This window comes from Bos taurus, chromosome 28 (genome assembly GCF_002263795.3).
Source record: "Bos taurus isolate L1 Dominette 01449 registration number 42190680 breed Hereford chromosome 28, ARS-UCD2.0, whole genome shotgun sequence".
In the NCBI taxonomy this organism is placed as follows: Eukaryota; Metazoa; Chordata; class Mammalia; order Artiodactyla; family Bovidae; genus Bos; species Bos taurus.
In genome coordinates, this window is record NC_037355.1 from 28,490,634 (window position 1) to 28,518,406 (window position 27,773).

At 36.8% G+C, this 27,773-nt stretch overlaps 1 protein-coding gene and 1 non-coding gene across 4 annotated transcripts in view; one reads left to right on the forward strand and one right to left on the reverse strand.

Moving 5' to 3' along the window:
• Window positions 1-27,773, reverse strand: part of MICU1 (mitochondrial calcium uptake 1) — a 216,100-nt gene that overhangs the window by 87,764 nt on the left and 100,563 nt on the right. For all 3 annotated transcript variants that reach the window (NM_001075338.1, XM_059882478.1, XM_059882479.1), the window contains 2 exon segments: window positions 394-591; window positions 4,920-5,002. In NM_001075338.1, coding sequence (NP_001068806.1) covers window positions 394-591; window positions 4,920-5,002 — 281 coding nt within the window.
• On the forward strand, window positions 2,244-2,331 carry MIR2891 (microRNA mir-2891). Its single transcript, NR_036358.1, has one exon. It is a non-coding gene; the product is annotated as a microRNA mir-2891 (primary transcript).

Here is a 27,773-nt window from a genome sequence, read left to right on the forward strand (position 1 = left end):
CTGACCTTTTGTGTTTCCAGCTGTTATTACCTTTGTAAACTTTCATAGAAAGAGCTCCTTATTATCCTCCCTGCTTTCATCCCCTGGTGCCTTTTACACAATAAGCATACATGCTCAGGTTGAGAACTGCTGTGAGTCCTGAATTTCTGTTTCCTCAAGCTGAGCATCCAGAGACAACTAAGATTTTCAATTTAGACTTCTTGGGCTTTCAGTCCTAGAATCATATTATTTCCTACTTGCTGTCAGGCTGCAGATCACTGATAAGGTTCAAACCAATCAGTTCTCATGGTTAGAGGAAGATAAAAAGAACACCTATAGTGCAGGCCCCTCCCAGCCCAGAGGCTCCTCGTGGGTACATGATGGACAGCGTCCTGAAGTGCAAGAAATACCTACCTCCAGCTTCAGAACATCGTGCTGCAGTTTACGCTGAAATTCAAGGAAGTTTTTGATTGTCAGCTTCCCCTTAAGATCAGCTCCAAAAAAGTAGGTTGTGAGGGCTGAACACAAGCCAGACTTGAGGGTGTTACCAGTTGTAGAACGATCTCTGTGACGCATTCCCATGCTGGTTTGGGAGCGAATAATGCTCTGAACCTAATGGAGAAGCAAACCCCAGTCCAGAAAAATATTACAAGGTAGAAAATGTAGAAAAGTAAGGGTAATAACAATCAACTAGTTACTATCTGCTTACACTGTGCTACAATTCTTTCTTTTAATGCTCACAACAATCCTGTGAGATAAGTCCAATGATTATCCTCATTTTACAGACGAGGAATTTGAGGTATGCTGTTAAGTAACTTGCTTGGAGTCAAGTAGCCAGCAAGTAATAGAGCTGGTAACACACATGCCTGACACCTTTATAATTGGGATACTCTTAAAAATCTCTCTTGAGAAAAAAGTATGCATTTGTTTTAGGCTCAAAACCTCACACACAACACTAAAATAATCATCAACCTCACAGTAATACCTTCCATATCTCAGGAGACTTTTAAAAATTTCACACTTCTACTACTGACTCTCCAGTTGTGATGAGAGGCAGTACAGCTAAAGGCAAATACTTGATATCTAAGAGAGGTAACACATTAACTAGAATGATAATGCGAAATATAAAGTTGGTACGGAGCAATTCTCCAAGAGAAGATAGGGAATTAGTTTAATCTTTGAGAAATTTTAAATGAGATTTTGAGAAAGAATAATTTTGGGGGCTAGCAACCATAACCTAACTATTGATATACAAAATGAGCTTTTTGATGCAAGTCTATGATTGCTAAGCATTTTTTCCCCCGGCTGGTTCCTGTAGTCTTTTCTACCTCTTTACAAGCTAATAAAAACAACTATTCAGAATAAAATTGTGATACGTAAAGACAGATAAAGTTATATTATAATAGATAAATAATATATATAGCCTTGTGAATAATGAGTTTTAAATTGCTAAATTAGAAAAGTATAATATTTAAAAACTTAAAGATTTGTAACAATGGATTTACTTATTTAAATGTCTTTATTTTATTTATTACCTATGACCATACAAAAGACTTACTTAACCCAACTGAATAGCCCCTGGCTCTAAAAGGTAACAGTAGTATAATGCAAAGACATGAGATGAGGAATCAGGAAACATGGGGTCTACAAGCACAATTTATATAGGTCATATAACTTCTTTGGGCCTTAGTTTTCTCACTGGAAAAGTTCCTGCTTAGAGGACACTGTCTCTAAGTTTCCTTATAACTATAAGTTAATATCATAAATGCTTCTGACTATGATTTTTTTCTGGGTTCATGTTTTATCAAGTGAATAAGACTGTTTGACGTTTGTTTTTCACGCACATGGAGATTTGAAAGATGGATTTTCAAATTATTTACGTTGAGGATTTTTAGACTTCAAATTGAAATATAGGATAATCAGTGCAGTGCTGCTTATATTTGAAGGCAATACACAATTCATTTTCTCTGCCTAACTGTGAGAACTGAAGAATTTTTTAGTAGCAGTGAATCAACACTGAGTACCCCGTCAGGACCTGTCATGATTTAAATTTTGCCTGTGCTATAATATTGTAGCTTATATACTTTCTATGGTGGAAACTGTATGTTAGCTTCAAAAATGTGGTGCTGACAGTCTGTGTGAAAATTTCATCCCCTTTCTCTGTCTCACAGCTGACAGGTATTATTTCTCATATTTTAATACTAAAGAAATTTCTGTCATGGCCTGGGTGAATGTAGCCCTGACAGTTATATGAGTTTTTTAAAAAAAATCTTTGGGCTAGGTTAGTTCTATTTTATGATCTGTTATGAAATGGGTTAAGGAAAAGGATCCATGTGGAAGAAAGATCAGAGAAAACTCATACTTTATTTAGAGCAGAGGAATGCTTTTTATTTTATTTTTTATTATTTACTTATTTTGTCTACACTACACAGCATGTGGGATCTTCTCTGACCCCTTAGGACCAGGGATTGAACCCATTCCTCCTGTGGTGGGAGTGCACAGCTCTAACCACTGGACCACGAGGGAAGTCTGAGTAATGCTTTTTAGTAATTTATGTTTATGCATGATGAAAGTGACTTTTGAAAAACGATGAATGAAAGAGTCACATTAGGTATTAGTCTGCCTCATGTCACCTTCACTTGGAAGACACATAATGATGAAATGTGTGTGTCTTCATATTGGGCTGTTTAACTTTTTAAAATAAGCTCGACAAACATTCTGTCAAGAAAATACCTATTTAGCTAGAAATTAAAGCGAAGTTTGAATGATTGAAAACTTAGTGCATTTTCAACCTAATGAATTATCATATTGCCCAAAAATGTAAAACACAGAAAGATGAAGCTGAGAAACTTCTAATAAGAGCTATTCATCTCTGAGTCACCTTATAATTACTTTTCTTTTTCTAAAGAGTTTTTACATCAAAATTTCTTGTGATCAATATTACAAGTTGCATCAGTTTAACACATCCAGTTATCAGGGGATCATATTAGATGAAATTTATATTCTCTTCTCTGTCAGGTGAACAGAATGGTGAAGTGATTGCTACAAATCATTCAGCTCAACAGCAATGGCAAAAATATTGGTGAGGATGTGGAGAAAAGGGAACTCTCATGCACTACTGGTGGGAATGTAAACTGGTGTAGCCACTATGGAAAACAGCATGAAAGTTTCTCAAAACAGTAAGACCGGAACTGCCATATTCAGCAACTCCACTTCTGAGTATTTATCCAAGGGAAATCAAATCACTGTGTCCAACAGATATCTTCAGCTCCCCACCAAATTCACTGCATTATTATTTACAATAGCCAGGACATGGAAACCTAAGTGTCCCACTGGCAGATGAAGGATACAGAAAATATCACACACACACACACACGCACATACACACAAGGGAATGTTATTGAGACATAATAAAAGAAGGGAATTTTGCCATTTGTGACAACATGGATAAACACTAAATAAATAAAGTGCTAAATAAAGTGTCAGACAGAGAAAGGCTAATACTATATGATTTCACTTATATGTGGAATCCAAAAAATAGCTGAACTCATAGAGAACAGATCACTGGTTGCCAGAAGTGAGGGGTTAAGGGTGGGCAAAAGGAATGAAGGTGGTCTAAAGGTATAAACTTCTAGTTATAAGATAAACAAGCCTTGGGGATGTAAGCATGGAGACGATAGTTAACAAAACAAAACTGTATATTTGAAAGTTGCTAAGAGAGTAGATCTTAAAAGTTCTCATCACAAGAAAAAAATTATAACTGTATGCTTATTGTGGTAACATTGCAAAAAAATATACATATATATAGGTCAAATCATTACATCACACACCTAAAACTAATACAATAAGTTAACTATATCTCAATAAAAATAAAATAGTTCGGTATAAAGTAAAATAGTTCTGTATAAAGTAAAATTTAAAATACCAAAATAAGTTCTATTTAAAATCATTTGATGCCACCCAGTAATATCAGTAAAGTGCAGAAATACAGAAAACTGAAGGTATTGGATGGACATAGCTTGCAAATTGAATAAATATCTATAGGTATTTTGAAATATTTGTCTCTGTGTAGTTCTTACTTAAAGATACACTATACCTGATACTTTTTCCTACTTCCTTTTTGCCCCTTTACTCATTTTGACTACAAAAGCACTTTCTTGCACATATATATTTTTTCCTGTTTTGAAAGCACTTCTATTAATCATAATAATGATCCTCTAAGGACAGAATTTTGATGGAAATGTAATCTCTTCCTAGAATTCAGAAGAAACTATATACATTTATGGCCTTCCCTGGTGGCTCTGATGGTAAAAAATCTGCCTGCAATGCAGGAGACCCAAGTTCAATCTCTGGGTCAGGAAGATATCGCCTGGAGAAGGGAATGGCTACCCACTCCAGTATTCTTGCCTGGGGAATCCCATGAAAAGAAGAGCCTGGTGGGCTACAGTCCATGGTGTTGCAAAGAATCAGACACAACTGAGCGACTAAGCACAACACAGCACATACATTTATGGCTAGGACCTGGTACAGTAAAAGGTATGGTATCATTTTTCCTTCCCTCATAGAAATCCTTTCAGAACATACGTCATACATCCTTGTATTCTGGAACTTCCTGGCACAAAGAAGCTATTTAATAAATACTGACTGAATATATGATTGAATAGCCATACTTAGCCTCTCAACATTAGAGTCTAATTCATGTTGGGGAATTAGAGCAACCTTGACCTGAATCATATGCCGAAATAATTCCTTACATTTAGAGTAAAAACAAACAAAAACCCCTCACCTATTGTAAGTGGAGATAATTCTGAAAAATGATACTTTAGGTACTTCAAAAATTGGATAGCATCAGAATGTACTATCAAGGCCAAAGTAACTCCAAGGCACATGAAAATGTGTTAAACATTAATGTATTTAAAGGAAATTTCCAGGAAACTTGCCTGTTCAAACTCTTCCATGTCTACTTCTCCATCTCCATTCAAGTCAAACATCTTGAAGGCAATTTCAAAATTTCTCTGAGGAGCTGTAAGTTAGGAAGGAAGGAATGGCAGGAGGGAAGAAGAGAAAAATATTTAGAAGGTATTGACCAAAAATAAAATCACTGCTTTTTAAGAAAAAAGGATGGTTAAACATTAAAATGTAACTTCAAGTCAAAGAATGCCATCACATTTATCTTGATTAACCTTTTACAACAGTTCTTAAAACCAAGAGAATTTTACCACGGCCAGTAAAGATAGTACTTATCTATCTTCGTGTTTCAACACTCTCTTAAATACTTTGCTTTCTTAGAAACCATCTTCTTTTAATTGAATAACATTAATGTTGTTCTGTTATTTAAATACAGTGTTATTTATCTGGGCATGAAAGTCTATTTGGAGTGAGATATACTGCTGCAAAGTAAGAAGCTGAAACTATCTTTGTCTTGCCTTTTTAAAACAAGCTAGCGTTCTACCTTGTTCTTTCTAGTCTCTCTGTTGTAAGTACAATCAGGAGTTCAGTGGATATCACTCTGCCAACAGGTTATTACTGACACTTATCGATACCATTCTCCTCAGTGTCACTACAGCTCTGTGGTAAGGCAGAAAAGCACACGGTCAGCGACCCAGCCCCCTATTTTAATTGTATCAGCTTGATACATAAATTACTGAGTAAAGTATACTTAAATGTTTAAAAATCAAAATGAAAAATGCAAAGCTTCAGAAGACAGTATATTTTTTTCCCTTAAGTGAATGGTGAAAGTGTTTCAAGACTTCTTTAATGTCCCAGATCAATCAAAATACAATTATTATATTTGAACATTAGGATAAAATATAAATTCAACAGCGCTCCTCTCCTTCCTTACCATGCTAAATATTCTAGTAAAGAAAACTAGGGACTTGGTGGCGCCCAGGCTCAATCCCTGGTTGGGGAACTAAGATCCCACAAGCTGTGTGGCATGGCCAAAAAAAAAGAAAACTAAGTCACTTACTTCCTTTGGTGCTTCAAATTTATATAGCTATAGAAAATAAAAGTAAAATTTCCTATATATAAATTTTCAGTTAACATCACTTTTAGTTAAAAAAATTAAAGAAAATACATAGACAAAAAAGTAAACAAGGGCTTAGTATATTATGCGTTACTGTACACAGTTCATATTCCTGTCTTGCTCATTAATTTGTCAGTATCCACACTTTCTAAGCTTAAATTCCATTTTCAGCTAGCGAGCCTACTAGGTGGGTAAGCTCCTGGTTTTTAGTTGCCTGGATGAATCGTATGCTTCTCAGTTTCCATCCGCCTGTTTCACTTGATAATGGCTTCCAACAGGTTTGCTTTTCTTAGGCCACCAGTATGATTGCTGAGAAGGATGCAGGGCAGGGGGGTGGGGATTAGAGTTTTGTATATTTATTGTCACTTCTTAAATTATTCCCATTTGTCTGGATGCTATCTTTTACTGAAGAGTTACTATGCGCCAAGCACTGAACTGGATAATTTTAAGCTGTTTTCTAATTTTGTACTCTTAATCCTAAAATTATTTCTTTCTTAATTTTTTTTTTAAACAGAGTAGGATGTTGGGGCTCCAAGCCACTAAATGACTAGCTCAAATCACACAGCTAATAGGCAACAAACAGAACTGGTAAGTGACTGAGGTCAACAATGACTTCAAACCCATAAACTATTCATTATGTTCTACAGCCTCCAATATGAAAATTGTGGTTCTTATAATAATAAACACATACTCTTCATTCTGGTATGCTCTAACTTAGAAACAAAACAACAAAACATGACTCACTGGTTATGTCAGTCTCTGAAATAGCTTAGAGTTTCAAGTTTCATCTAAAGGACATTCCTAATATCAAAGAAACATTGCATGTGCAACGCTCAGTAGTTTAAGCTTAGTTGCAATCGCAGGCATAGGTAACATCAGATTCTGTAATGGGTTTGTCATGTTTTTTAAAAATTCTGAATATAAATTCTGTTCTTCCCTGTTGTCTCACAAGCTTAGCTCACTTCACTCACATACATTATTTACCTAATCCTTGTAGATACTTGAAATTTTAACAACTGCAGACAATGTGAGGCCACTGAAAGTTTTAAGTAGGGGAATGCCACAATCACACAGGCATTTAAAAAGAACTTCTCTGGCTACAGTATGAAGAATGTACTGGAAAACAAAATTCAGTCTCAGAGAACATCATTAAAGCTCCTGAAACTTGAAAATGTGAACTGAGGCAGTGGTCATGGAGAGAAGAAAACAAATTTGAAATAAGGAGGCAGAAAGTATATAACTTAATGATTAATTAGCTGTGATGAACTGAGAGTAAAAAAGGCTGACAGCATGACTGGCTTAGGCTACCAGGTAGCTTACATATCATTAAAGAGAAAAAGACAATGTAAAAGTTTTGAGGAAAAAATGATTTCACACAAGATCTGCTGAATTCAAGGAGTCCACAGCATATTCTGATGAAAATGTTCAGGAGATAGCTGGAAATATGGGTCTAAAGCTGGAAATATGGGTCTAAAGCTGGAAATATGGGTCTAAAGCTTAGAGGAGAGAGCTTAAAGCTAGTAGTCACATTAGCATAAACAGATACACACCTACATATGCATGCTCAGTTGTGTCTGATTCTTTGTGATCCTTATGGACTGTAGCCCACCAGGCTCCTTCATCCATGGGATTATCCTGGCAAGAATAATGGAGTGGGTTGCCATGCCCTCCTCCAGGGGATCTTCCCAATCCAAGGATCAAACACACACCTCCTGCATTGCAGGCAGATTCTATACCACTGAGCCACCCGGTTAGCTTCAAAGACCTGAAATGAAGATGTCCAAGGAGAACTGAAGATTGAGGAGAAGCGTACAGAAAGGATAGAAAGTAGTTGGAAGCTAATATTTAAGGTGAAAGTAAAAAGAGAGGAAGCAGTGACAAGTGGTATCACACCACCAAGAGAAATGTGGTTCAAAATGAATACAAATAGGGGAAGATTTGGCCAGAGGCACTCAAAGGGTTGCTATTCATGAATCACAGCAGCATTCTCATTTCCTGTCTTCACTGATTACAGAGACAACGCAGAGTTTTTAAATTTTTAGGTTTATTATGAGCTTCTATTCCTACTATCTTACAAGTTCTGTGATGGCATACGCACAGGCATTTAAATGACTGAATGAGTTATTCTGGTAACTCATACTTATATGGTCTCCTACAACTAAGGTTAAATTCACTTTTACCAAACAAAGAACATCTTGTACTACTTGAGGTTTCTTTATCTTTTTAATCCTGGCTTACTCTCAAACACAGTATTTGCTCTATGTGGAATGACTTTAAGAGTGTTTATTCAGGAATATGCGTTGACACTCTCAGGCTGAGCTCTTGTGCCCTGGTCACTGATGCAGCACGTCAGGACAGCAGCCATGCACGTTCTGATCTCATTTAGGCCTTAGCAGTCTATCACCCGAGGTCCTTCCAGTAGTTCTCTCAGGTCATTCAATCTTCATTTGCTGATCGTATCAAAGCACTCAACACAAGCGAAAAACCAGCTTGCCTTAAGTGAAACGTGCAACACAGGAATAAAGAAAGTGAAAGTGAAGTCGCTCAGTCGTGTCCGACTCTTTGCGACCCCATAGACTGTAGCCTACCAGGCTCCTCCGTCCATGGGATTTTCCAGGCAAGAGTACTGGAGTGGGGTGCCATTGCCTTCTCCAGAGGATCTTCCCTAACCAGGGTCGAACCCAGGACTCCCGCATTGTAGGCAGACACTTTACCGTCTGAGCCACCAGGGATGATCACACAGGAATAAGCTGCTAGGCAATTTTCTTGTACTCTCTTGTCTCCCTTTGAAAGTAGACTTCAGAGTAACTTTTAAATCTAGCTGCTCTGGAAAGCTAAAAGTATCTTGAGTTTACATTAATTCACAACCTATTGCCATAGAAAGGTAGAGAGAGGGGAATTCTTTTGAATTTCAGGCTACTTCTACAGTGAACAGTGAAGCTTCGCCCCATCCGTCCCTGTGTTAATGGTTCAATATATTTTCTACATCGCAATATCTAAAACAATCCTGTGTTGGGACTGATTAAAACAATGAGATTCTACACAAAGTTCATCACTCTACATCTTTTACCTATAATTCCGTGATAGTTTTTACTACAAGTAAATGGAGATACATTAGATCTTGTTCTAGTGTAGAATAAAACATTTTTATGTTATTCTATTATTGACAATAATGACAATAGCAATAACAACTCTAGATTTGTTCAAAGCACAGTAGATTTTTCTATACTGTTTTAGTAATAAGTAAAAAACCATGTTTTTCTATGTATGTAAGTCAAATAATCAGATAGCAACAACATTAGGTGTCTCAAGATTTCCATGACTGTTTCACTTACTTTTTTTTTAATAGAAAATGCAAAAGACTTGGGCTCTAATTCTGATTTTTCCAATCTAATGAGTTATTATGCCTTAAATTCTTTTTTGGTAGTACTGATGGGATGAACAAAAAAAACTGAATAGGTTAGATTCTAAACAAGTTTCTTATTTTCTGTTAGCTTGGTTCTCCTACCACAAAATTCCCACCTTATTATTCCTGTTATAAAATGATGCATAGGACAAATGAGGTAATTAATACACAATATCAGAGAACTCTGAGTGAGGAGAAAAAACTGTATATAGTATGATGAACCTCCATTCAGTGATGAACCTGCCTACTGAATTTGTAAGGATGATCATATAGCCTCTGATTATTTCTGAGGGAGGTCACCGCTTGCAATATCTAACCATTGCTGGCCAGCAATGGCCATATTAATTGAACTTTTTTTCTCATGCAGAATGGGCTTCCCAGGTCGTTCAGTGATAAAGAATTCCCCTGTCCAATGCAAGGAGACACAGGAGATATGGGTTTGATCCCTGGGTCAAGAAGATCCCCTGGAGGAGGAAATGGCAACCCACTCCAGTATTCTTGCCGGAGAATCCAATGGACATAGGGGCTTGGCGGGCTACTGTCCACAGAGTTGCTAAGAGGTGGATACAACTGAGCACACACTCACCACCACCTTCTCGTGTAGAGCTCAAATCTAATTCTTTGTAGCTCTTACAAACTGTCCTAATTTAATTTTTGAGAGAAATACAAAATATAACTGCTTCTCACTTTTATGATGTCCCTCTGAATACGTAAGAACATAGCGTCATGTCTCTACTAAAGGTTTCTCAGAACCTCTTTCCAGAACGTCAAGGTTATTTTGTAATAGCCTTCTCTGGGGTACTTTAGGTGACCAATGGCTCCCATAAATGCAATATTCTAAAATGGTTAATTCTGGAATGACTTATCCTTTCTAATAACAGTAGGACTTCTCTGCAGACTAATAACATTTTTCTTATATGAGGGCATAATGTTTTGCTTTTCCACATTAGGCTAGAGCAAAGGAGTAGAAAAACCTGCAAGATTAGATTTCAAAAAAGTTGCCCTCTCTCAATTCTCCTGAATTCTTCAAGGTATGATGGCTAGGTGCAGTCTGGAAGAATCTTTCTGCCGTTTTTTTTTTTTTTTTTTTTAACATAGACTGGAAGCACTGTAGTTGTATTGTAGTATTTCCCTGGGATAATTTAGCTTCCAAAGGACGCTACATAAAGTGAAAATATCCTAAGAATTTTTAAAAAACATACGTAAGCAAGAGCAGATCAATTTCCTTTTCAGTGACATACTTGCTTTCTAAGTCTGCTCTGATGTCTGTTAGTAACTATTTCACAGGTTCTCTTTGATAATCTATTAGCCTTTTCAGCATTTTGTAATATTAGGTTTCATGTTGCATGCCAGGCCAACACGATAGCTAGCAAATGGACTGCAAATATTTGAAAAACAAAGACTTCAAGAATCATAAAATCTAAGGACAAAGTCAAGAAATAGTTATTATAAAGCCATACACTTTATATTTTATTTTTATACATAGTTAACTTTGTATAGAGGCATATGTATGTGCGGGGCTTCCCAGGTGGTGCTAGTAGTAAAGAATCCACCTGCCAATGCAGGAGACACAAGAGACACAGGCAGGTTCAACCCCTGGGTTGAGAAGATCCCCTGGAGTAGGAAATAGCAACCCATTCCAGTATTCTTGCCTTGAAAATTTCATGGACAGAGAAACCTGGCAGGTTACGGTCCATGGGGCTGCAAAGAATCAGATATGACTAAGATACTGAGCACTCCATATTTATGTGAAGCAAGGCATGTGTGTGTGGGCGTGCTCAGTCCTGTCCCACTCTGCAACCCCACATACTGTAGCCCACCAGGCTCCCCTGTCCATGGAATTTTCCAGGCAAGAATCCTGGAGTGGGTTGCCATTTCCTGCTCCAGGGCATTTTCCCAACCTAGAGATGGAACCCACATCTCTTGTGTCTCCTGCGTTGGCAGGGGGATTCTTTACCACTGCTCTACCTGAGAAGCAAGACATAGCATGAACAGTATCAGTGGCTCAAAAACTTAACAGTTACACACTTTCTGCTTCAACTCAGAAGTCCCATAGACAGGCCTGCCCTCATCTTTGTCTTGTAGAATAATCTACTAAAATATCCACTATTAATTTTGCAATCCATCTGAAGTCACTGGAGATGATGAAAATAACTATAAGATTTTGTAAAATAACTATAATATTCTGTAATCAAGAAATGATTATTCTTAAAATGCAAGATGTGAAACAGCAAATAAAAAAATCCACATCTACTATAATTGGTTACAGAAGACACTGTACTGTGAAATAAAGTTAAAATCAAGATTTTCTCTGTTGGTTGTATGAGAATTACAATTTAAAAAACTGTAATAACTTTTAGACTATACTAACAAATTTTAGTTAATAACCATTTAGTGACTCAACTATGCTCAAACGAGGGTAAGTTACTTGGATTGTTTCCTGAATATGTTTTCTGTAGTTGTGCAGCTGTATGTTCCCATTAAGTTGAAATACAGGGGAATCAAACTATATAATATGAAACAATGAACACTTTACCACTTAAAATATCTAGTTCCTCCCATGATGAGCAATTTGAAATGACAAAATGGTACGACACTTTTATTGGTAACTTCTGGAATTCACTATCAAGAAAATTTCCTTAGTGGAGGAAAAAAAGACAGTAAGGTGATCTGAAATAGCCAAAGTTAATGGTATGTAGATAATCTAGTTCTTCTTAGGTTTGCTCTTTTAACATGGTGGAGCGGGAACCCTCCATGATTGAAATGACAAATGCCAAAGATAAAGAAAAAGAGGCCCCAGTTATCCAGGAGGAAAAAAAGTTATAAAGAAAAAAGTATTGAGTTGTATCATAATTCTCCACAACACTTACAGAATACTGCAGAGCAAATTCTATAGAATCTTGAGGGAAAGCAATTTTAAGGGTTACATACCAGTCAATTCATCATTTATCTACATTAGCAACAGAAGATAGTCTCAGACATTCAAGGACTTAGAAACTGTATAATCCACAAAACTTTCCTAACAATATTCCACAAAAAACAGTAACAAAATTCATAAGCAGGGATTGGTAAACTATGATGTGCTGGCTATTTGTTTGTATATTGTTCATGGCTGCTTACAACTGAGTAGCTGTGACACAGAACCTATGGCCAGCAAGCTTAAAATATTTATCTTGCCCTTTAAGAAAAAGTTTGCCAACCCTTGGTTGAGGAAATTCTTCAGCCAACGATGACAAAAAAAAAAAAAAATCAATCAAAATAAAGACTGGGAAGATGAGATCAATTAAGAAGTGAGCAGTAAGTTAAGTGAGCAATAAAATCAGTAGAAGAGTTAAGCTTAAATAATGGTTATTAATAAAACAATCATAGCATGTGGCATTTATTAAATGTATCAGGCACTTTATATAAATTATTTAATCCTCCCAATCGTTCTGTGACACTGTACTAATATACCCATCCCCTGTTACGAAAGAGGGAGCTAAGGTATTGGGTGTCCAGAATCAAAGAGCCGAGATTCAAATCTAGACATTCTACTAGAGTATGCACCACTCTTAGTCATTATACAAAAGTGGTTATAAAAATAATCAAGTATAAGATAGTCCTTGAAAGAGAAAATATATAAATGTAAAATTATTTTAAAAAATGACTTGGAATAAAAAATACCAGATTAAAACTGTAAAAACAGTGTGTAGAGAAGAAAGTGAAAGGAAGCTAAATTACTTGATTTCCAATAGAAGACATCAAAAGAAATAGATGATTCTGTCCTAGATACAAAAAGCCATGTCACCCTTGAACTCCCACAGATACGTACACACATCCTGATCCAGGGATCACACCTGGGTCTCCTGCACTGCAGGCATATTCTTTAATGTCTGAGCCACCAGGGAAGCCCAGGTAAATCATGTCTTCTCCGAACCCCCATAAGTACATATACACATACACATTTAAGTTAATTCAAAGGTTACCACAAATGGGAAAGCATTAAAATTATTTGGGAGAAAAACTCAATGAACAAAGCAAAAGCTTGAAAGAAAAAAATGGAAGAAAGCATAGAAAACAAGATATAAGGTGACAGAAGAACAAATAAATCACAACAAAGTTAAATGAACTAAACTGCTCTATTAGAAGACACAGAGCATGTCAGACTGCATTTGTTATTTATAAGAAATATACTGAAAACAAAATATCACAAAAAGTAAAGAGTAAGAGGAAATACAGGAAAACAAAACAGAAAGAAAGCAGAGGTCTTATTTTTAATATGAGACAGAAATGAACCAAGAGGAGAAGAAGGATTAAGAACAAACACCATTTCCATATTACTCATAACTACTCATAACTACTCATAACTACCAAAGAATATCTATTATATATCTTTATGTACAGGATAATATTACATAAAAATATATTACAAAATACTAGGTATAAAGAAGAAATTACAAAAATTACTGTAATATCTAAATCTCTGACGTATTTTACAGAAAACTTAATGAGGTCATGGAGACTTTATATAATACAAACAACAAGTTCAATTTGATAGATATATATTGTCAATGTTAGTGTGTTAGTCGCTTGGTCATGTTCAACTCTTTGCAACCCTATAGACTGTAGCCCACCAGGTTCCTCTGTCCATGGAATTCTCTAGGCAAGAATACTGGAGTAGGTTGCCATTTCTTTTTCTTGGGGATCTTTCCAAAATGGCAACCCACTCCAGAACTCTTGCCTGGAAAATCCCATGAACAGAGGAGCGTGGTAGGTTATAGTCCATGGGGTCGCAAAGAGTTGGACACGACTGAGCAACTTCACTTTCTTTTCTTTTCCAACCCAGGGATTGAACCTGGGTCTCCTGCATTGCAGGCGGATTCTTTAATATCTGAGCCACAGAGTCTGAATGTATTTTTTAAATCTTCAAAGGAAATTTAGAAAGACATTAGATATTAGTCGACATACAAACAGACACACAAACACAAGTAAAATAAGAAATGGCAAATGCAGAATTTTTACAACTATAATACAATTAAACTATGTCATAGGAATAAAGCCACTGAGCACCAGGTGAAGATGCTGAAAAAGCACTTGACAAAATTTTAAGCTTTCCTAATAAATTTTTTTCACCTGAGAAATAGAGATAGGAGGAACTTATTCAATATGGTAAAGTTTATCTGACAGGAAGATTCACAATATACTTAACTGAAAAATGCCAAAAACATTTATTTTAATATAATAAAGTGGGGATGCTCATTATTAGTGACAATATTTTGAAAGTTATAGCCAATGAAATAAAGCACACATGCTAGAAAATAAAAAACAATTATCATTATTTGAAAGGAAAAGGTGGCAAGAAAACAGAACTATACAAAAAAGATCTTCATGACCCAAATAACCATGATGGTGTGAACACTCATACAGAACCAGACAACCTGGAGTGTGAAGTCAACTGGGCCTTAGGAAGCATCACTACGAACAAAGCTAGTGGAGGTGAATTTCAGTTGAGAATTTCAGTTGAGCTATTTCAAATCCTAAAAGATGATGCTGTGAAAGTGCTGCACTCAATATGGCAGCAAATTTGGAAAACTCAGCAGTGGCCACAGGACTGGAAAAGTTCAGTTTTCATTCTAATCCCAAAGACGAGCGATGCCAAAAAATGTTCAAACTATTGCCCAATTGCATTCATCTCACATGCTAGCAACGTAATGCTGAAAATTCCCTAACCTAGGCTTCAACAGTACATGAACCAAGAACTTCCAGATGTTCAAGATGGATTTAGAAAAGGCAGAGGAATCAGAGATCAAATTGCCAATATCCACTTGATCATCAAAAAAGCAAGAGCATGCCAGGAAAACATCTACTTCTGCTTTATTGATTATGCTAAAGCCTTTTGACTGTGTGGATGACAACAAATTGTGGAAAATTCTTCATGAGATGGGAATACCATAACACCTTATCTGCCTTCTGAGGAATCTGTATGTAGGTCAAGAAGCAACAGATAGAAGAGGACATGGAACAGATTGGTTCCAAATTAGGAAAGGAGTACATCAAGGCTGTATATTGTCACCCTGCTTATTTAACTTACATGCAGAGTACATCATGCAAAATGCTGGGCTGGATGAAGCACAAAGTGGAATCAAGACTGCCAGGAGAAATATCAACAACCTCAGATATGCAGATGACACCACCCTTATGGCAGAAAGTGAAGAGGAACTAAAGAGTCTCTTGATAAAAGTGAAAGAGGAGAGTGAAAAAGTTGGCTTAAAACTCATCATTCAAAAAACGAACATCATGGCATCTGGTCCCATCACTTCATGGCAAATAGATGGGGAAAGAAAGGAAACAGTGACAGACTTTATTTTTTGGGCTCCAAAATCACTGCAGCCTTGAAATTAAAAGATGTCTGCTCCTTGGAAGAAAAGCTATGACCAACCTAGACAGCATATTAAAAAGCAGAGACATCATTTTGGCAACAAAGGTCCGTCTAGTCAAAGCTATGGCTTTTCCAGTAGTCATGTATGGATGTGAAAGTTGGACCATTAAGAAAGCTGAGTGCCGAAGAATTGATGCTTTTGAACTGTGGTGTTAGAGAAGACTCTTGAGAGTCCCTTGGAACTGCAAGGAGATCCAACCAGTCAATCCTAATGAAATCAGTCCTGAATACTCGTTGGAAGGAATGATGCTGAAATTGAAGCTCCAATATTTTGGACACCTGATGTGCAGAACTGACTCATTGGAAACAACCCTGATGCTGGGAAAGATTGAAGGCAGGAGGAGAAAGGGACGACAGAGGATGAGATGGTTGGATAGCATCACCGACTTAATGGATACAAGTTTGAGCAAGCTCAGGGAGTTGGTGATGGATAGGGAAGCCTGGTGTGCTGCATTCCACGGGTCACAAAGAGTTGGACGTGACTGGCTGACTGAACTGAACTTTTGGTTTCATTTTTGACTCATTGGTTGGTTCACGATTGTGCTGTTTAATTTCCATGTATTTGTGAATTCCTCAATTTTCTTCTTGTTATTGATTTCTGATTTCTTACTATTGAGGCCAGAAAGGTTACTTGATATGATTTCAATCTTTTAAAATTTGCTGACACTTGTTTTGTGAACTAATGTATCATCTATTCTGGAGAATGTCCATGTGCACTTGAGATGAATGCATACTGTACTTTTGGATGGAATGTTTGTAAATGTCTGTTAGGCCCATTTGGTTTCAAGAACAGTTCAATGTTTCCCTATCGATTTTCTGTCTGGATGATCTATCCATTATTGAACATTAGATACTGAAGCTCCCTACTATCATTGTACTGTTGATTACTCCCTTCAGATCTGCTTCTATTTGTTTAGTATACTTAGGTACTTCTGCATATTTAAATTGTCATATTCTCTTAATGTATTAAACCCTTTATCATTATAGAGCGACCATCTTTATCTTTTACTACAGATTTTGACTTAAAGTCTATTTTGTCCAAGTACAGCTATTCCTGCCCTCTTTTGGTTTTCATTTGCATGGAGGATCTTTTTGCATCCCTGCACTTTGAGCCTAGGTATTCCTTTTAGCTGAAGTATTTTGCAGGAAGCATAGAATTGGGTCTTATGCTTTTTTTTTTTTTTCACCCATTCAGCAACTCTGCACCTTTTGATTAGAGAATTTAATCCATTTATTGGTAAGGATTTACTATTCCTAGCTTGTTGGTTTTTTTCTTTTTGGTTCCTTTGTTTTCTCTCCCTCTCGTATTCTTTTGTGAATTTATGACTTTCTGTAGTGAAATACTTTGGTTTCCTTCTTTTTATCTAGTGTGTACCTACTAGAGGTTTTTATTTTGTGGTTACCAATGAGGCTTACTCAAAATATCTCGGAGCTATAAAAGTCTATTTTAAGCTGATAATTTTGATTGCATACAAAAATTCTACTCTTTCCTCAACATTTTGTTGATTTCACAATATATGTACACTGTATATTAACAAATTATTGTAGCTATAGCTAATTTGAACACTTTGTCCTTTAACATCTATATTAAAGTGGTTAACATGTCACCATATTGCAATATTATTCTGAATCTGACTATCTGTGTAACTTTACTGGTGTTTTGTATATTTTCATATGTTTTATGTTACTAATATCCTTTATCTTGAAAAACTCCTTTCAGCATTTCTTGTAAGGCAGATCTAGTGGTAATGAAGTGCCTCAGCTTTTATTAGGGAAAGTATTTATCTTGCCTTCATTTTTGAAGGACAAATTTTTTAGGTAAAGTATTCTTGCTTGGCAGATTTCCTCTTTCAGCACTTTGAATATATCATTCTGTTCTCTCCTGACCTGCAAGGTTTCTGTTGAGAATTCAGCTGATAGCTTTATTGGGGTTCACTTGTATGAGATTTTTTTTCTTCTGCTGCTTTAAAAATTCTGTCTTTGTCTTTGATTGTGGTCAGTTTCATTAAAATGTCTCTTTGAGAAGATCATTTCGGACTGAAATTTGGGGCCCGCCGATTAGCTTCGTGAACTTGGATGTCCTACTTTCTCCCAAGGTTCAAAAAGGTCCCAGTCATTATTTCTTTAAATAAGCTTTTTACACCTTTCTCTCTGGCAGTCAGCATGCACTCCAGCGGCTTCAGCATCTTGCATTGGTGCATACCTAGCAATGCAAGCTCCCTAAGCATTGCAAGCGGTGGGGGTCAGCTATAAGAGTCTAGGCTGGAGAATTGCATTTGTGTAGCCTCAGAAGCCTGAACTTGCTGCTGGTGTGGGTCCCAGGTGCCAGTGGAGAGGGTGCTGGGGAGAGACCTTGGTGCTGATATCAGTAAGTGCAAATATGCAAATACTTTTGGGATAAAAACCTGTGAAATCTGCAGAAGTCTGTGACAGTTGTGCTGGCCATTGGTTTGTTTAGTGGGGAAACGTGCTGGAGTCTTCTACAGAGCATGTGTCTGGCAAGCTGGTCACTCCCACTGCATGGCTTATATTTGTATCCTTGCAATCCTTTCTTATTCCTAGCCATCTCTACAATGTTTCAGTTTTGCTGGTTTCTGGCAAGGATGAAACTGAAGCAAGTCCTTTGTGTGATTGGGAAGATGCAGTTAAGTGGAGCTGTTTTTCCTTCCTTTTTATGTGGATATTCTCAAATTATTTGTTCTACTGTCTTCAGGAAGTTTCTTACATTAACTCCAGAGCTCTCCCAGATCTAGTTTTGTTTGTAGATAGTTGACTGCTGATCTTTGTGGAAGGATGGAGGCTGGGGTCTCCTTTTCCATCATCTTTGTGACATCATCAAGTGGGACCCTCATTCCAGTGAATTCACTTCTGGGTGTCCATTTATCTTTAAAGAAATTTCTGAGATTTCACACCAGGTTATATCCCTATTTTCAAAGATTTTATTACTACCACCATGTCCACTGCATGGACTTCACCATTTAGGGAATATAATGGTTTTGTCAGAATCTTCTTGAAAATATTTCTAGAACTATTATAGGAATTTATAGGTCATTTATAATTAGTGTGAATTCATTGAATCTGAGGATTCAGATTTTTTTTTGACCTTAAATTTGTTGAGAAAGGAAACTTTGTTTTTTGAAAGGAAGGGTGAAAAGAGAGATATTCCTTTCATGGCTTAGCAAAAAGCTGGCTTCGTAGATCTGAATTAGCTCAATGAAAGAAAGGCTAATGCTACCTGTGGAATGGAACCTCCCTCTTTCTAACAAGACCACTTTGTCAACCAGGATGCTCCTGTTATCACACAGCTCCTGGATGTTCTCTGCCTCTCATCCCAATTATTATAGAGAGTCGGGGTGGGTGGAGGGAGGGAGGCAGCCATCTTTCCTTAGAGCCCTCTCCCTGATGTGCTTCAGCTGTGTCTGATCCAACTAAGAACTTTCTTCTGCTAAACAGCATGTGGATGGGGACTGGGTAATTTTGCTGCTTTTCTGCCTGTGAGTTTCCCCACTAGACCTAATCTTAAATTATGTTCAGCTACACAGTACTAGCAATATGTGTGTTAGTGTTCCCTTTGCACAACAAAGGGAAAAAAGTAATTTTTTTTGGACGAAGAAATACATTTTCCCTTGACATTTCACCAAAGACCAATATTTTCCTCTCAATTTGTCTTGGTACAGATCTAAGGGCTTCCATCTGCGGAAAGAACCCAGGGAAGAAAGAAGCCCTATGTACCAACTAATGTTCCACTGCTGGAAAGCGCATGGAGCCAAGCACAAAACAGAAAGATGAGCTGGGTTAGTTTATAAAAGGCCAGGGAAGAGTTCCTGATAAATTCAGCACAAACTTTAAGACAAGTGAGTCTGGCAATGGACCCAATTGGGGTTTTTAAATCAGACCCAGTCCAACTCTGGCAGGTTTCTAGACCCAGTTCAGAAAAAGAAATGTGCAAAATCTGGACGCTCATAAAGCAAAACTGCAGAGCCAGGATCCAAGAGGGCCTCACCCACCACCTACAGAAGCAGTGAGCTCAAAGGGCTCAGTAGCTGACAGTCATTACTGTCATCTGTGGCAATTTTCTTTACATTTTCTCTTTTTCTCAGTCTCTTATTTTCTTGAGATCAAGAATTGGAAAGGGAACTTCAGAGACCTGGATTCTCAGCCTCAGGAAAGCAGCTGCTCAGAAACTGTCCCGGAAAGAGACTGCATATATTGCATCGCATCTGGAGACAGACGCTTCTTTATGATATATAGTACCACTCCAAGCCTCCTGTCTGACCCTCTCTTTCTTTTTGAATCTCTCCTCCTCATAAACACCTATAAGTATTAAACGTATCCCACTTTTGCCCCTTCATTCATGGTTGCCTATTTATCTCTTTCTATCCAACATGAAATAGTTTTATGAAAATGAATAGATAGTGCTGCCATTATAACACAAAAGGGGCTTCTCTGGTGGCTCAGAAGGTAAAGAATCTGCCTGCAATGCAGGAGACCCAGGTTTGGTACCTGGGTTGGGAAGATACCCTGGAGAAGGCAATGGGTACCCACTCCAGTATTCTTGCGTGGAGAATTCCATGGATAGAGGAGCCTGGAGGGCTACAGTTCATGGGGTTGCAAAGACTCTGATACGACTGAATGCCTAACACTTTCAGTTTTGGTAATATAAACAAGAATCACTATATTATTTCATATACTGAAATGAATCCACTTTTAAACAGCGTTACTGATGGTGCATAGGCCAATCAGTTCAGTCGCTCAGTCCTGTCTGACTCTTTGCGACCCCATGAATTGCAGCACACCAGGCCTCCCTGTCCATCACCAACTCCCAGAGTTCACTCAGACTCACGTCCATCGAGTCAGTGATGCGATCCAGCCATCTCATCCTCTGTTGTCCCCTTCTTCTCCTGCCCACAATCCCTCCCAGCATCAGAGTCTTTTCCAATGAGTCAACTCTACCCATGAGGTGGCCAAAGTACTGGAGTTTCAGCTTTAGCATGTTTCCTTCCAAAGAAATCCCAGGGCTGATCTCCTTCAGAATGGACTGGTTGGATCTCCTTGCAGTCCAAGGGAGTCAAGAGTCTTCTCCAACACCACAGTTCAAAAGCATCAATTCTTCGGCGCTCAGCTTTCTTCACAGTCCAACTCTCACATCCATACATGACCACTGGAAAAACCATAGCTTTGACTAGACGGACCTTTGTTGGCAAAGTAATGTCTCAGCTTTTGAATATGCTATCAGGTTGGTCATAACTTTCCTTCCAAGGAGTAAGCGTCTTTTAATTTCATGGCTGGGGTCACCATCTGCAGTGATTTTGGAGCCCCCAAAAAAAAGCCTGACACTGTTTCCACTGTTTCCCCATCTACTTCCCATGAAGTGATGGGACCGGATGCCATGATCTTCGTTTTCTGAATGTTGAGCTTTAAGCCAACTTCTTCACTCTCCACTTTCACTTTCATCAAGAGGCTTTTTTTTAGTTCCTCTTCACTTTCAGGCTTCAGCAATACGTGAACCGTGAACTTCCAGACATTCAAGCTGGTTTTAGAAAAGGCAGAGGAACCAGAGATCAAATTGCCAACATCTGCTAGATCATGGAAAAAGCAAGAGAGTTCCAGAAAAACATCTATTTCTGCTTTATTGACTATGCCAAAGCCTTTGAGTGTGTGGATCACAATAAACTGTGGAAAATTCTGAAAGAGATGGGAATACCAGACCACCTGACCTGCCTCTTGAGAAACCTGTATGCAGGTCAGGAAGCAACAGTTAGAACTGGACATGGAACAACAGACTGGTTCCAAATATGAAAAGGAGTACGTCAAGGCTGTATATTGTCACCCTGCTTATTTAACTTATATGCAGAGTACATCATGAGAAACGCTGGGCTGGAATCAAGATTGCTGGGAGAAATATCAATAACCTCAGATATGCACCCTGCCATAAGACAACACCCTTATGGCAGAAAGTGAAGACGAACTCAAAAGCCTCTTGATGAAAGTGAAAGTGGAGAGGCCAATCAGATTAGCCCAAAGGAAAACACTATTTACAGTCTGCCTAAACTACCAAGATATAATTTACTCTGATTTCAGATAAAGATCTTTACTACTTCTGCTGTTTTTCTAGGAATTAAAAATAAATTTCTTGAAGTTTTAGGAATAAGTAGAAGACAATATATGGTTTATGCTGCTATTATGCAGTAGGTGAACCCAAACAGATTTCTTTTTAAAATTTAGGCAACTTAAGTTTTGTTCTGAAGGTTGTGATAGAACCCTCTATTTTGGAAAATAGATTTTCCTTTATTCAAACAGCCATACTTCTATATACAGAGTATGATATCTTTTAATTTTTATTCTTATTTAGGTACATCCTATATCATATACACAAAGGATGTATATAAATATCTATAGATATATACCCTAAAATGAATGTGACATATAATATCACATATGTGTATCTGTATATATACATATCTCCTGATCAATTCCAATATAGATGCTTTATAAAATATGTTTCTCCCTGGTTACAATTAAATGTAAACATATAAAAGATACACCTTCTGGTTACAATTCATTTTCTTTTCGAATTAGCAGAGATAATTGCTTTAAAATTGTAAATTGTAGGTTTCATTTGATTCTTAGCAAATTTATACTTACTTCTGTTAAAACTCTCATTTTTGCATATCAAACTTCTTGTCAGTGAAGTCAAGAAGTCTTCTAGCATTAAGATTTTTTTTATTCAACTCCTTTTTTATGACTTAGAATTTTCATCTAAAAAAAATCTTATTTAAAAGCATATAGCCTTTCTGATTGGATAGGGAAAGGGATGAGGAAACTCTGAACCTTGCATACCTTCCCTCCTCACCAAGAAATCCATAAATGGACTCTGCAGACCTCCTAATGTTTTTGTGGACTGTGATTTTTAAGTAGAGAGTAGTATATATTTAAACTTTAAAATTAGCTGTTGTTTATTTGAAATTAAAATTCAATTTGTATTCTGTATACTTACTTGCTAAATTTGGCAACCCTCTTACAAACTATTATCTTAGTGAAAAGAGCTCTCAGTTCCATAATAGAGAGGATTTTCCCAAGCAGTATTCGTAAATACGTTGAACACATGACAACTTCTCTAATTTCAGTTCTCCAACTAACACAATGAGTATAATAATTAAGGCCCTAACTACCTCACTTCAGTTATTCTAAGAAAGAATTAGGCTTTAGGGAATTCCCCGGCAGTCCAGTGATTAATTAGGACTTTGCGCTCCCACTGCCAAGGATTTAGGTTCTATCCTCGGCTGGGAAACTAACACCCCACAAGCTGCATCACATAGCCAAAAAAAAAGTAATACACTCTAGCCAAAAGGTTCAATATGCAGTTTTCACTGATGTTAGTTTTTAAAAATTCTATTAAAAAGTGCTAACTACTAACTGCATATCAAGGGTCATTTATAAAATGCTTATTAAACATTCAAAGCTCTGTTTTCTTCAAGTTGTATTGTAGTTTGAATGGAAATAATTTAATATTTTAAATAGAAAAAAAAAGAAGACAGGTGACTCCATCTGTGAGAATAATGGTGTTAGGATAAAACTGCTTTGAATATTTTTACCTCTGGTTGGTGAAACAAGTTGAATTATGCACTATTTTGCAACAAGTCCCAACATATGATTTATTATTGTTATTCAAAGTATATGAAACAATTTCTTCTCATTACCATCAAACAGTTATATATTACTTTACATTAAGACTATAGTTGAAAAGAAACTATTGAAGGAAATATTAACAGTGACTTCTTCTCTGGAGAAAATAATTATGGTTTAACTTAACTGCTTTATAAGGCGAGACTTTGCATCATTGTTTTTCTTAATGTGAGGCATTTAATACTCTCTTTATCTTAAAGATTCATATTTCCTTAGCTTACCAGCAACTCTGTGACAAATGACACAGAAAGACTGTAGCTAATTATATAATTGTCTAGGAGCTTCACGGATTTAATGTATCTAATTTGGTCCTAAATAACAGATTAGATATCCAACGTATTTGACCCATGGAGGAATTTCAGGTACATAAATACATTTAACTGTACTCTAATTCTCTACATTTTTTCACTAAAAGAATCTTACATCTTTTCTTTTTTTATTTCTGTACACTAAAGTGCCAGTAAAATAAACTTTGGAATTCTATAGTCCCAGTCAACCTAGACATGTGAAAGACAAGCTTTCAATATAAAACTTAATTAATTTTAAGAGATGTTTTAAAAAAGGAAAAATTTTAGAATCATTAGAGAAGATTAATAAATTATGCCTATCATCCCAAACATCCTTAACTGTTATTTATTAGCAATAATTAGAGTAGCTATACTTTTTTCCAGGGCTTCCCAGGTGGCGCTAATGGCCCTAATAGCTATCCTTTTTCCCACGGAGTCTAAAAGAAAAAGTAAAACGGCTAAAAGAAGAAAAAGGGAGAAAGGAAAAAAAGCATAGCGAATTCTGCTGCTGCTACTAAGTCCCCTCAGTTGTGACCGACTCTGTGCGACCCCATAGACGGCAGCCCACCAGGCTCCCCCGTCCCTGGGATTCTCCAGGCAAGAACACTGGGGTGGGTTGAATTCTAGTGCCCACTAATATCTGTGTTTTCCTTGAAAGGGATGGTGGTGGCGAGGGCACATAGGACCTTGTAGGCCACTGTAAAGACTTTGGCTTTTACTTTGAGATTAAAATCTGAGAGAGACTGGAAGCCTCTGGGGAATTTAAAGCAGAGGAATGATGTGATTTTATGGTGGGATTCTGGATTATTTCAAAGTAGGTATGACAGGATTTGCTGACATCAGAAATGAAAATATTCAGACTATTTTAAAAAATACACACACAACTCAAAACACAAACACACACACTCTTCTTTTCCCAAAATGGAATCATGAAGTATGTATGTTCTGACTCATCAGTATATTGTGAGCAGTTTTCTATGCTAATAAATCTCTGCATTACATATACAAAGTGCTGTACTGAATTTCATTGCATAGATTTATTGTAATTTGTTCAGCCATCTGTTTGATATTTGAATTCTTCCCAATTTATTTTCTGACAGTATCATTACACATGTGTCATTTTATTAACCTAAACTTGCAGAAATGTAACTGCTGGGCCAGAGGGTAAGCACTTATGAAAATGTCTGAGAAACACTGCCAAGATTCTAAAAAGGCATGTTAATATTTTATATTTTCACTAACACTATCTAGTCAATTAAATTTAAGTGTTATTCCAATAGTTAACTCTGATGCACAAATAGCTTTGGGTACACCATGGATTTGTCTGTCAATGAGAGCAGGAACAACTAATTGCCCCTTCATAAGAGGTAATCAACATTAATCTTTATCCCAGTTTCTTGGATTTCTTTAGACTTTTGAGAGTCATCTTAGTTTAGGAAAGACTTCATTCACCTCATGTAGTTTGGAAGATTAAGCCCAAGTCTAAGCTAGTTTAACTGTAGCATAGATTGGGTGGTAAAGCTGCCCGGTATGCAAGGTACAGCTTCGATGCCTACAGTTTGTACATCTCCTAGACAAACCCATAACCTTTCATTTACAAGTCTATAATCAGCCACAGGACCCCAAGAACATGGGGTAGGAGGAAGGGAGTTACGACGCTCTTTTTAGCAGCACTAATTGGAAAACCCTGGTTTCTACTTTAACAGATTCTGACCACAAGGAAAAAAAAAACACTTAGAAATTTAATGTATATTCTTAAAACTTAAAATTCATATTGCTTTTATGTGAAAATCCTAAAATAATGAAAGAAACTACAAGAGATGTTACTATGAGCTTACCACCCTTACACATAGACACTCTGCAATGGCTACAGAGAGAGTTCTTTATTCTTTATTGTGTCTCAGTGTGATTTATGTCATGTCAAGTGGCAAGGTTTTCTAAATAATATGAAACACTACCTGTCAAAAACCTGAGATTAAAAACTTCATAAGACTGTGAAATGTTTCTGAATTTGTTCAGCAAGGCTTTAGCTGTTCAGACACTTCCGTCTAACTATTGCTCTTCTTCCATTTACATCTTTTCTTGAAAATACATTTCAGCCCTGATTCTATATATCTATCTATCTAGATTATCTATCTACATAACTCTTTAAATAAAATTTCACACCTGAAGAAAAGAAATAGCAACTGTTCCTACTTCAAGGTATATAACCCGTTTTTACACTGTATCTCTGCCTCAGTTGCTAGATGACCTTCAGAGGGCTGCCAGAAACAGTCTTGCATTTAAATAGATCTTCCTTAACACTGTTACTTGACAGTTGTGCTACAGGAAGAGTATTAAATGCCAGAGATGTCAAAAACCTTTGATTCCCCAAGAGTTTCTGGGAAGTAGATTCTAGGGCATGCCAGTGCTTTACCTTTTTATTAAGGTCACATCCTTCTCCAGAAATATATTTTCTTCAAATGCATGCTGCTATTTTTATGGCCAAATTACACACACCTGGGTGATAGATTCCCCACCCCACCTTCTTAGATCTAAAAAATATAATCATCTGCTTGACATTTATTTCATTCTATGTGGTTTCATTCCACTCCTTGTGCTCAATAGCCAAAGTGACAATTTACGCCAAGATACAACTTAATGCATATGTGCTTATAATTAGCTGCTTTAATAAAGAGATTTGATATTTGATACTTAATTTATGCTCATTCTGAAGGATCCTCTGTACATGTGACTTAGTTTGGTGTCACATAAAAAGCTATTTTTTCGGTTTAGTGTCCAAATAGAAAAAAATTTGCTATTCTAATTAATTTTCTAGCTTTCACTGTGTAGAGAGATTAACTATTATTTTAAACCAGTTTTAAATACTAGGCAGGAGGCTAAGGGTACTTGGAGCAATATAAAATTTTAGTATGTATACTAAAGTAACTATTCAGAAAAATTCTTAGATACTTAGCCAACAAATATACACGGAGTACTTGTTATGAGCCAGATACTGGGCTGGATACCTTCTCCAAAAGCGATAGTGATTAGGCAAATCAGTCCATGACAACCACTATTTCTTGCCCTGGTTTCATTTTTGCACCCTCAAATTCTTCAGCAAAACAAATGAGCATTTTCCAAAGCTGTTCCAGAAACAGGTAAGCAACACATGATGAAGCCTAAGCATAACCAAACACTATTAAGTTGTGGGTTTTAGGGAAAAGTCAGATATACAGAAAGGACAGATACACTTGATTTCAGTCCAGCTTCTAAGAGGCAAAAATATGAAAAAGTGGGGCTCATAGGCCATAGTAAATATTTTACACAACATAAATTGCTGAGGGCTGAATTCTACAGAGCCACGCCAACCATCAACAGAACAAAAACAAGACACAGCAGAGGTGGAGGAAGACAGAACAGAAGGTAGGTGAAGTACAAGAGGGGAAGTTTCTATAATCTGTTCTTGGGAAATGAAGGGAAGACTCTGGCAGGAGGGTAAACTGAGGTCTATTTGACACTGTAATCAAAGGTATAGAGATGGATAGGTGGTTTTGTCTCCTTTCTACCTAGAAGAGACCCGGAGAAGTCACATCCCAAATATTCTTTCACTGAAATATTTTTGGAATGATTACTATTAGTAGGATGCTGTGTTAGGTACTTTGGGGATACAAAGCCACACAGCAGAGTTCCTAATTTCAAGATATTATTCAGTGATACCATAACCACTGTCTAAACTTGCATTAATTAGAGAGTTTTTCAAATTAACAAATACCTCTGGAGCTGTTACAAGGAATCATAATTCATTCACAATTCAATGTAAAAAAATTTTTTTAATTCTGATTTTTAAAACAACTAGAATCTTAGCTGAGATATAGGAGAAAATTCTGATGTGAAGAGTGAAGGGAGAAGAAGAAACAATGTGACAGGTTAGGGTACTTTCTAGAAGGCAGAGAATTTAGCTATATTGGAGTTTTACTTTTCTTGCTCCAG